At 35.6% G+C, this 12,502-nt stretch overlaps 1 protein-coding gene across 6 annotated transcripts in view; it reads left to right on the top strand.

Moving 5' to 3' along the window:
• The window catches only part of PBX3 (PBX homeobox 3), a 208,859-nt gene that overhangs the window by 170,374 nt on the left and 25,983 nt on the right, over nucleotides 1-12,502 (top strand). For all 6 annotated transcript variants that reach the window (XM_081281938.1, XM_081281935.1, XM_081281937.1 and 3 more), the window contains one exon: nucleotides 6,954-7,089. In XM_081281938.1, coding sequence (XP_081138064.1) covers nucleotides 6,954-7,089 — 136 coding nt within the window. The remainder of the gene's footprint in view (nucleotides 1-6,953; nucleotides 7,090-12,502) is intronic.

Below are 12,502 nucleotides of genomic sequence, written 5' to 3'. Positions count from 1 at the left end.
AATGATCACTCTTCAGCGTTAGAAAGGAGTTGCTATTTTGTTTTACTTTCTCCCCCTTGGAATCTGACAAGTGATAATTTTCACTCAAATTTCATAATATTAAAGGAAATAACTAAGTATTTCATTTGGAAAATAGTGTGAGGAACAGTAAACATGCCAGAGCTCTTCCTTAAAGCCAAGTAAGGAGATTCACCACCTAGTAATTCACCATTTTCCTAGTTAGACACAACTCTGTAGGCCTCTCCTCTCTCCCTCTTTCCTGCTGAATTAGTCACTCAGACTCATCATTGCTTCATTTCAGTCTTTCTCTACTAGCCCTCTCTCTCCCTCTTTCCTCATACTACAGTTGCCATTCGTCCTTTTGTACCTAGACTCTCACAGACCCTTCTCCTAGTCACCTGTCCTCAGCCTCACTCCCCTCCAGCCCATCCTCCATATTCCTTCTCTGCAATATCACTCTGATAACCTGATGCTTTGTTTAAAACCTGTGATAGCTTGTTGGGGCTGGGGTCATGTGTGTAGCTCAGTGATAGGCCCTGGGTTCAAGCCCAAGCATCAAACAAAGCAAGAGCTTGTCATTATTGGATAACTCACACAAATACTTAGGGCCCCTTTGACCTATCCCTGCCTGAATTGCTTTTTTTTTTTTTAATTTATTTTTTTTCTGAATTGCTTTTTTCTTCTTGTAAGATTTTTTTTAACACATATATATGTTTTTTAGTTGTTGACAGACCTTTATTTTATTTATTTATATGCAGTGCTGAGAATCGAACCCAGTGCCTCACACATGCCAGGCAAGTGCGCCACCACTGAGCCATGGCCCCTTCTTGGAAGATTTTAAGTCGTATTGTTATTATTTTTCTACTTTAAAAAAAATATCACATTCATTGTGGAAAATTTAGAAAATACATACAATAGAAGAATGAGGGATAAAAGGCAACTATGTTTTTGCCACCTAAAGGAAAAAAAATCAGTATAAATGTTTTAGTGTATTGCCTTCTAGTTTTTTGGTTTGGGGGCTTTTATGTTTTTGTGATGGTTTAGTATATATAATTTGGTCTACTTCTTAGAAAATTCACCATGAACACATAAACATTTTTCATTGAGTATAAGCTTTAGCTTTAAATACCATTCTATTAGTTAAAGTTTACCAAATGGATATATAATAAATAACTTAATTAGCATTAGCTTATTTTTTAGCATTTAAGTTATTGCTATCAGTTTCCATTATAATTTCTTTCTTTCTTTCTTTGATTTCTTTTCGCAAATACTTTTTTTGCAGGGGTACAAGAGATTGAACTCAGGGGTACCACTGAGTCACATCCCCAGCCCTATTTTGTATTTTATTTAGAGACAGGGTCCTACTGAATGGCTTAATGCCTAACTGTTACTGAGGCTGGCTTTGAACTTGCAATCCTACTGCCTCAGCCTCCCAAGCCACTGGGATTACAGGTGTGCACCACCACACCTGCATCCACAAGTACTTATTTGTGCTGAGGAAATGATGTTAAACAAGACAGGTTTATGTACATGGCCCACTTGAGCCTACATTCTACTTGAGGAAACATAATAATCAAGTAAACAAATATACTCTATATTCTATTCAATAATATAATGAGGTATAATAGGATGGTAGTGCTATGAGGAAAGATAAAGGAAGGTACAGAGAATAGTGGAGGGAAGGTTTGGCACTCTTTTAGACAGATATTTATTGAAACTAGTGTGTTAGTGAAAACCTTTATGCAAAATCCCTATTGACCTTTAGAATTTTTTTTTTACTTAAGGGTGAATTCTTAGTAATGAAATTATTAGGTCAGAATTGAAACATTTTTTTAAATTTATTTTTGTTATATATGGACACAATACCTTTATGTATTTATTTATTTTATGTGCTGCTGAGGTTTGAACTTGGTGCCTCACATATGCAAGGCAAGCACTATACTACTGAGCCACAACCCCAGTCCAAGAATTAGAACATTTTTTACTTCCTTTTCTTGGAGTTTTCCATGAACATTTCTTTCTCCCCTAATAAGCCAGAGTCATTGAAAGCCAAGATTCACACATTTGCATTCCCCACTATTATAGCAAGCACCTTATGTATAATCAGTTACAGATAAATAATTTATTGACTGACCAGATGAATGGATATTTCCACTTAATACTCTTAATAGTTGAAATCAGAGTTAGAGAGGTAGTGTTAGAAAATAAACAAAAACCATTTCAAATGGTTTGTCAAATTTGAGCATTTAGATAACAAAGATATTAAAAGGTACCTGTGGAAAGAAGAAATTCTTCCTAACACAATTGCTATCCTTAATTCTGCTGATACTTTTCCATTCTTGTCAACATGCATGCTTTTTTTTTTTTTTTGCATAACTGCATTTATAATGTATACACCTAAATTATTTATTTTTCTTCCATGAAGAGAAAGTATGTTAACAGCCTAGATTGAACAAAGCCCTCAGAGAGTGGCAGAGCTTGGAGCAGTCCCTTCTCCCACAGAGACTGCTGTTAGTAACACTGTGATGCTGATGGGCCTCAGCCCTGGGACTGATGGGCCTCTGCACACTGGCCTGAGGCGTAGCCATTTAGAGTGTGGTGAAGCCTGGGGGAAGCGAAACTGAGGGGGAAATGTTTAATGGGCATTTTCTACAGGATGTTTTTCTAAAAAATAAATAAAGTATAAGACCACATTCTCTCCTATGCCTTCAAGTGCATGCAAATACTGAGCTTTGGTTCTGTGCATTCTTGCAATGCCTCTTAGCAATCCCTCTGCACTGAGAAGGCAGGATTGTTCTGCTTTAGGCAAACATGTTCTTCAGATACATGATTCCTGTGCTCACTCTGCCTTTCTGTAAAGCTGTGGTCATGTTTTCTTGACAATTGGACAAGCTAAAGCATGCACCAAAGCAAAACATGTAAGAATAAATTTGTGTAGGCCCCTTGTTTTTTAAATAGAGGTGCTATAATTTGGACTTCTGAACATGTGGTAAGGTATTCTGTTTTGCCCAGGAATTTGTTCTTGTGTAAGATTTTTTTTATATTTGCTGAAACTTTGCCTAGGCAAAATCTATGTGAAACAGACTTCTCTGCTTTCTTGAATAGATTTTTCTTCTCATTCCTCCTTTCACATGTCCCCATTTCCCAAACATATACTCCTATACTCTTGTGTCATCTACTCCCACCAACTCTGGACCTTATTGCTGGGTTCGGTGTTGCAGACTGGGAGTCACAAATTCACCCATTGACATATAGTGAAATTGAGTGAAATGGCTGGGTTTGGGATGTAGTAAGGGATAGAACAGACAGGTGCCTATCTAAGGGGATACCCATCACTCACCTTTAGCCCTCGACTGCCTTCTAATAATGTGGGCCTGGCATGGATGATCTTCCAATTTATCATAAGAAACCAGAAACCTAGATTTTTATGAGCAGGTCATTACTGTGTTTTCTCAACAAATAGTATGTAATGCCTGCAGGTTTGATCCATTGAGTCTCTATTCTAGACCTTTTCCACTCTACTTAGTCTGCCCCCAGCTCAGCGGTGTACCTATTTCTTTCTTTTTTTTAATATTTATTTTTTAGTTGTAGTTGGACACAATGCCTTTATCTTACTTATTTTTATGTGGTGCTGGGAATCGAAACCAAGGCCTTGCGCATGCTAGGCAAGCTCTCTACCGCTGAGCTACAACTCCTGCCCAGCAGTGTACCTATTTCACGTGCTCCATTTAGGACCTTCTCTTTCTTTTCAATCCGTGCATGATCCATGCAAAAATGCTAATTGCTTTTTTTTTCCTAGTGTATTTCTCTTTCTTTCCTTCTTCCCTCATCACTTCCTCCATCCAAGTCTTGATTAAATCCTGTTGATTTTAAGCCCCAAGTGGATCTTGAATCTAATCTTCATCACTCAGGAAACAGTCCTTCTAAAACCTTCTGAAACCTGAGATGTTTTGATCAGACCTAGATTTCTTACTCCCTTGACTCTCCTTGAGTGTTGAAACATGGATTGCATATTTAACCTGCCATTCAAATGATGTTGTGGTAACTAGAAGAATCTCAGACACTACCCATCTTTATAAGTGTCTCTTCTGAGTGTAGGGCGTCACTGTTGAGAAGATAGTTAAGATTATTTGGAAGAAAGTATTAAGAAAATTATCTTGGGAAGGTTATTTTCCAGTTATTGGAGGATCTAATCTAAAGTGAAATCTGACAGATGTTAATTTTCAGGCAGGAATTCTTTAAAATGTTAATAAAAGCAACCAAATATAAAGAGCATTTTTGCTACTTGAAATATGTTGTTAATTAGTACTTGATCTTCTCCCAGCAAAAGCAATTTTTTCCTACTCTCTCATTTCTGAGGAAATTATACCTAAGTCCAGGCAGTTGTTTATGCCTTCTTGGTATGTTTTTCCCCTTACCTGACTTCTCTTGTTTCCCATACCCACTCCCCCATCCAATTCATCATCAAGTCCTAAAGATTTTACCCTTCAAATAGATATTTTTTAATGATTTTTAAAAATTAATTCTTTTTAGAAATATGTGGTAGTGGAGTGTATTTTGAGATATTATCTGTGCATATTGTATAACTTATTCTAATTAGGATCCAGTTCTTGTGGTTGTACATGATGTGGAGTTTCACTGGTGGCATATTCATAGATGAACATAGGAAAGTTAAATCTGATTCATTCTACTGTCTTTCCTATTCGTATTTCCTCTCTCTTCCCTTCATTTCTTTGTCTTATCCACTGAACTTCTATTCAAATAGATGGTCAAATTGAAGATGAGTTACTATCATCATCCTTGAATGGTCTTTACATTTTCTTTTGTGCCCTCCTCCAATTTTCTTTTCTTTTTTTCAGAAATAATAAGACCTAAATTTATTACATTTAATTAAGAAAGCCATATAACTAAGATTCATTAGCATATACTTAAGATTAGATAAACTTCTTTTTAAAAATTTATATATGACAGCAGAATGCATTATAATTCTTATTACACATATAGAGCACAATTTTTCATATCTCTGGTTTTATACATAGTATATTCACATCAATTTGTGTCTTCATACATGTACTTTGGATAATAATGTCCATCACATTCCACCATCATTAATAACCCTATGCCCCCTCTCTTCTCCTCCAACCCTTCTGCCCTATCTAGAGTTCGTCTATTCCTCCCATGCTTCTGCTCCCTATCCCATTATGAATCAGCCTCATATATCAAAGAAAACGTTCGGCATTTGGCTTTTTGGGATTGGCTAACTTCACTAAGCATTATCTTCTCTAACTCTATCCATTTACCTGCAAATACCATGATTTTATTCTTTTTTATTGCTGAGTAATATTCCATTGTGTATATATGCCACATTTATTTTATCCATTCATCTATTGAAGGGCATCTAGGTTGGTTCCATAGTTTAGCTATTGTGAATTGTGCTGCTATAAACATTGATGTGGTTGTGTCCCTGTAGTATGCTGTTTTTAAGTCCTTTGGGTATAGACTGAGGAGAGGGGTATCTGGGACAAATGGTGGTTCCATTCCCAATTTTCCAAGAAATCTCCATACTGCTTTCCATATTATCTCTCACCATGCACAAAACAACTCAAAATGGATCAAGGACTTGGGAATACAACCAGAGACCCTGTATCTAATAGAAGAAAAAGTAGGCCCTAATCTCCACCATGTGGTATTAGACCCCAACTTCCTTAATAAGACCCCTGTGGTGCAATAATTAAAATCAAGAATCAATAAATGGGATGGACTCAAGTTTCTTCTCAGCAAAAGAAACAATCTGTAAGGTGAATAGAGAGCCTACATCTTGGGAGCAAATCTTTACCCCTCACACATCAGATAGAGCACTAATCTCTAGGGTATATAAAGAACTCAAAAAACTAAGCACCAAAAAAAAAAAAAAAGGCCCAAACAAATAAACAAATAACCCAATCAATAAATGGGCCAGGGACCTGAAGAGACACTTCTCAGAAGATGATGTACAATCAATCAACAAATACGTGAAAAAAATGTTCATCATCACTAGCAAATAGAGAAATGCAAATCAAAACCACTCTAAGATTTCATCTCACTCCAATCAGAATGGCAGCTCTTATGCATACAAACAACAATAAGTGTTGGCAAGGATGTGGGAAAAAGGGTACCCTCCTCCACTTTTCCTTAGCAGTCAGAATAATCTTTTTAAAACATGGAAACTTAAACTTTTAATAGCTTCCTATGACATTTAGACTAAAATCTCCAAATTCTTGTGGAGCCCATTAAACCTCTCTAATCTGCCCCTTCTCACACATTTCCTACCTTTACCTGAGTTCCAGCCTCCTCTAGCCTTTTAGATTCACCAGGTTCTTTTCTGTTTCTGGACCTTTTCCTCTGCCTAGTACTTTTTACTTCTGTTCTTTATCTAACTCCTGTATGTTTCCAGGTCCCAGATTAAATATTACTTCTCAAGGAAATCAGTCCTGACTCCATAGCCTGTGTTTCTTTTTTCCATTAAAACACTTTTATGGTACATCATACTCTCCTTCATGATACTTGATTTGGTTACCAAGATTTGTAATTATTTATTCCTGTGATCCTTGTCTAAAGACTTTCTTCCTCCATCTGATTCTCTCCCTTAGCTCTCCAGTTGCCTATCAGCTCTCTGAACCTTGTCTGTTTTGTTCCCTATGAATTTTTATTTAATACCTAGAACACATTAGGTCCTCAATAAATATTGTTGAATAAATTAAATAATGAAATTAATTGTGCTTCACATTCTAGTATTTTTCTTAGTATATCTTACAATGTGTTGGATAGTGCTTTGGATAGTGCCTAGAATATAACTTACAATATCTTGGTGATAAATTAGACCCTAAGAATGTTTTAAATATATGATCATAATTAATCTATTCCTCTTTGATCAATGCTGATCATAACTTCAATTTTTTCCCCTCTCATCATAGACGGAAAAGGCGTAATTTCAGTAAACAAGCCACAGAAATTTTGAATGAATATTTTTACTCACACCTCAGCAATCCCTACCCCAGTGAAGAAGCCAAAGAGGAGCTGGCCAAGAAATGCAGCATCACAGTGTCACAGGTGAGAGGGGACCTGATGGTCTGTCTTGTTCACTGATGTAGGAATTCTGTTCCTTCCTCAGGGGCTCCTCATTCAATGTCATATGTAAATTTCTATTGTCAAAGAAGACATAAGCAAAATGTAGATATTTCCACATTTTATACAAGATCTTAAAGTTTAGATAATATTTTTAAGACCCTAAGCGGCAAGGAATCACTTTCTCAGCCCCCAGTATGAGTCTTCAATCAACAGCCATAAACATGCCATGGTGAGTGACAGTTAACTCTTACTTAACTGTCCAGTAAATGACATGGACTCCTGGTTTCCCTGACTTAGAGAACTGACCTAAGCTTCTACTAGTAAGAAACCAACTTGTTGCTGAAAGGAAATTTAATATAACTCTTTGGTGAAAACTTTGAGGAATTCACCAAACCCCTTCTTAGTAACCATGTTATAATGTTTGAGTCCCAAGGATTTCTTTGCTTCCTTCCTTGTTATTCATTAAACAGAAGAATTAAGTTTGTGGCAATCAGAATTGTTATTGTTTATTTTTTAATGTCCATTTGTAATCACTGTGGCCTTGAAGTTTGCTTATATTGTCTAGCATCAGTATGTGTAGTTTTAGTCAGATGTTTGTATTGAGAGTTGGTGATACTTTAATAAATACACAAACAACTGTACCTCTTTAAAATATAAGTACAGTCAGCCCTCCACTGCATTCATACTCGGCATTTACAGACCTTTTTCTTATCATTATTCCCTAAACAATATAATAATTATTTACATAGTATTTACATTGTTTTAGGTCTTGTAAATAAAATACAGATTATTTAAATGTACAGGAGGATTTGAGTAGGTTAAATGTAAATATTGTGCCATTTTATATAAAAGACTTGAACATCCTCAGATTTTGCTATCCTTGGGGAATCTGGATAATTTTTTTTTAAAAATTATAATTAAGGTTTATTGTCATTATCTTATGAAATAGAGGTATATTTTGATTCCATTTGCCTAGTTAGAAATAGAATATAATTGCATTACCAGCTTACAAAGACATACATTATAGAAAATTTTACCATCTGGGTGTAGTGCTCACTGCCACTTGAATTACTGAGTGTAGTATGCAGGATCAGACAGGGAAACCCATATCAGAAGTATATTTATTTCAGTTGGGTTTCCTGGAGCATGCATTTCCCCCTAGCCATTAGTGAAAGGATTAGGCTCATGCTGAACACCAGGTGAGGAAGCCAGGTCTGGCTTTCTGATTCTCATAACTGCTCTCTGACATAGAATTTGAAAGTTTGTGAATCCAGTTTTTTCCTGGTGTTGATGAACTCACTAAGTGCCAAGGCTCACCTTGAACTTGTGATCCTTCTGCCCCAACCTCCTGAGTTGCTGGGATTATAGGTGTGTGCCATTATTTTAGATCCAATTTAAATTAAGGTGTTGTTCAGCTACTGCTTTTTTTGTTTGTTTCTTACATTTCTATATTACGGATACAGAGAATAACATCGATCATATATATTTCTCAAAAACAAGGTAATCTGACTGGACACAATGACACACACCTGTAATCCCTCTGGCTCAGAAAGCTGAGGAAGGAGGATTGCAAGTTCGAGTCCAGCCTTAGCAATTTAGTGAGACCCTGTCTCAAAATAAAATTTTGTGTAAAAAGGGCTGGGGATGATAGATTACTTTTAGCATGCATGAGACCCTGTGTTCAATCCTTAGTACCATATGCATAACTACCCACACATGACAGTGTTATCTGCCTTTTTCATTACTGATAGTACCTAACATTTTGGGTGTGGTGTAGGGCATACCCAAATATATTCTGGAGTAAGGTAAGTAATAAAAGTTTCCTTCTGGTTGTTTGTTCTGAGTTAGTTTTACTTCTAAAATAGGCTAGGAACCCACTTACCAAGTGTTTTAAAAATTGTTAGTTGCTGTATTCATTTTTTTTTTAATTGTGATAGGAGTCTTGCTATGTTGTCCTGAGACTACAGGCATATGACACCACACTGATATTTCACTTGTTTTCTATAGGTTAAGTTTTGAACTTTTTGTAGCCATTGCTAAGAAAAAGAGGAATAGAAATATATAGACATAGATCCATTTGTATGTTTAAGAGGCAAATTTTCTGCCCTTATTTCTTCCAGGTCAGCCTTTCAGAGTTTCACCAGTCAGTTTAAGTATCATTTTAAATTGTAACAGTTTTCCTCTATTCAGCTGTTTCCTGCCTTAAAAGTTAATTTCCCCCTCCTATATCTCTGAAGTGGATGAAATGATGTTATCATTTTAACTATTAAAGATATCTTTTGCTAGCCTTATAAATCAATGGCCTATAATATTTGGTTAGAAATGACAACAGACTTTGTTTCAAACCTGACAAGTCAACTATCTTGAAAAGAGAAAAAAACATTGTTTAAAATCTAAATCATACTGAAGTAGCATTAAATTTAAAACCCAGAGATTGTTCATATATAATCTAACTTTAAAAATACTGAAACATACCAAAAACAAGCAATAGGAACAACATAAGTTTTGCTAGTTTTAGAGCATATGAAACTGAGATTTTATTGCTACTGCTTAAAATACTTATTACAAATAAGTAGGGGAATCTTTGATAGAAAAAGTAAGGAAATATCTTCAATACTTTGAAGGTAGATCAGAATTTCTTAAATAAGACATAAAATGTGTAAATAACAAAGAAAAAGATGGATAACTACAGTGTAGAATTTTTATTATTAAAGTATTTAATTATGGTACAAACATTTCACTAAAATTGAATCTGACTAGAATCATTAATAGATTTAGGGGGAAATTAGGGGAAAAATAGTTGAAGAACCTAGTCTTGAAATGTCTCTGCATCAGCCTGTATTAGTCATGAGGGAAAGAAAGAAAGAAAGAAAGAAAGAAAGAGAGAGAGAGAGAGAGAGAGAGAGAGAGAGAGAGAGAGAGAGAGAGAAAGAAAGAAAGAAAGAAAGGAGGGAGGGAGGGAGGAAGGGAGGGAGGGAGGGGAGGGAAACAAAACATTGCCCATGTGATCAGGATCAGCATCACCAGTGAGGGGCAGGTAGACTTCGGTGCAGTGTTCCACCCAAAAATGTAACCTAAATATAACCAGTAGAAAAATCACACAAGCCCAGAGTGAAGAATGTTGTATTGAGGAAGAAAGCTGAGAGGGGCATTCTCCAAAAATGGCATACAGGGGCCATGAAGATGTTCCAGATTAAAACAGGCTGAAGTGATAACAGCTCAGTTCAATACCTGACCCCAGATTGGATCCTGTACTGGAAGAGGGAAAATGCCATGTCAGACATTTTGGGATTAAATTTAGTGAAGTAAATTGTAATTGATAATTGTATTATGGTTATGTGGGAGAATATCTGTAGGCTTAGGAACTATCTGCTGACTGACTTAGAGGTAATGGGACATGTTGTATATAACTTACCCTTAAAGTTTTAGGAAAAATAAATGTGTATATGTGTATATGTATGTGTATCTTTATAAGCACACATACATTACACATAGTGCATGAATACGCAGAGATAAAATAAATGAGGCAAAAATGTTAAGAATGGGTGAATCTGAGTGAAGGGCATACACAGCTGTTCTTTGTATTATTTTTATTGGAACCTTTTGTGCAGGTTTGAAATTATTTTCTAATAAATATTTTAAAATGTGAATATACTCATTAACTGCAAGAAGATATCTCTAATATAAACAACAGGATTAAAATCATCTAACATATATGAGGAACTCCTATAAATTAATAAGAAAAAGATGAAGAACATCATCCCCAGTAATGCCCCATCCAAAGACAACCCTTTTGAAAAATAGGAGAAAGACTTTGTGTTAGTCAGCTATGAGTTGCTGTGACCAAAATACCTGACAAGAACAAGTTAGAGGAGGAAATGTTTATTTGGGGTTCACAGCTGCAGAGACTCATTCCATGTTCTGCCAGCTCCATAGCTCTGAGCCTGAGATGATGGTGGAACGTCACGGCAGAAAGGTAAACTTGGGGAAAGCTAATTAGCTCATGGCAACTGAGGAGCATATAGAGAGAATGAGACACCAGGGACAAAATATAAACCCCAATGTGTGCCCCAGTGACCTACTTCCTCCATCCACACCCTAGCTGTCTACAGTTGCCACCCAATATAGTAGTCCTTTCAAATTATTAATCCATCACCCTAATCCACTCATGGGGTCACAGCTCTGATGATCTAATCATTTTACCTCTGACTGTTCCTGCACTGTTTCATACATGAGCTTTCAGGGGACATCTCTTATACAAACTTTAACAGCCTTGAACCATGATTTCCAAAGAAGGTATGTGAATGGAAAATTATATGAAAAGATCCTCATTTTTGTTAGTAATCAGGAAAATGTGATTTAAAAACTGCAATTAAGTAGCATTTGACATCTTCTAGATTGGCAAAATTTTGTAAGTCTAACCATAGCAAGGGTTGCCAAGACTGTGCAGCAGCAAGAATGTGCATTGTTTAGCACTTTGGAAAGTTCTTGGCATTGTCTTATAAATTTGAACATGTACATGTCATTCAACCTTAGACACTCTTGTCTTTGTATATCAAGACACTAGAAAGAGCATTCATAGTAACATTGTTTGAAATGGTAGAAACTTGAAACAATTGTCCAATGATTAGAAAAATGGATAAATACACTGCAATAATCCCACAATGGAGCATTCTACAGCACTGAAAGAATGATCTGTAGCTGAATGCATCAATTCTAGTGAACTCTAGAAACATGATGTTGAATGAAAAATGCAGATTGCAGAACATGTAGTATGATGCCGTTTTTATGAACTCAGTTAAGGAAGCCTTATGTCAGTTTTTAGATTTAATAAGAGAAGTGTTAAAAGATTAGTTCCATTACTTGCTAACAAATACTTATTAAATTTTAAAAGTGTATCTTTATTTTTTTAAACAAATAGTTATATTGTAATACCTATAATGTGCAAGATACTGTGCTAGGGATAAAAGTAGCATCAGTGAAATTAAAGAGGCAAAACTTTTGTCTTACATAATAGAATTGTGTATAGTGTTCACCAAAAAATGTGCACAGGCATGTCCTCAGTAATAAATATACCATATTTACAAGTGAATTATGATTATTATGAATATTTGGGATTTTTTTTAACAAGAACAAGTGAACCACAACCACAAGTAATAGCTTGGTGCTGAAGAAATCATGATTTCATTTGTAAAATATTCAAAAATAGGCAAAATTAGCCTTAGATGTTAGAAGTCAGGTTGTAGTTACCTTTGAGGGAATAGTGATTACAAGGAGGAGGAATATTTCTTGATCCAACTGTTGGTTTTACAGGTGTATTCACTTATGAAAATTCATCACACTCTATACTTATGTATATACTTTTATATATATAATATGTTTTAAAAAGAAAATG

Source organism: Spermophilus citellus, assembly GCF_964194105.1.
Source record: "Spermophilus citellus genome assembly, chromosome: 2".
Classification (NCBI taxonomy): domain Eukaryota; kingdom Metazoa; phylum Chordata; class Mammalia; order Rodentia; family Sciuridae; genus Spermophilus; species Spermophilus citellus.
Note: the sequence above shows the minus strand (reverse complement) of the source record. Positions and strands in the feature narration are given on the sequence as shown.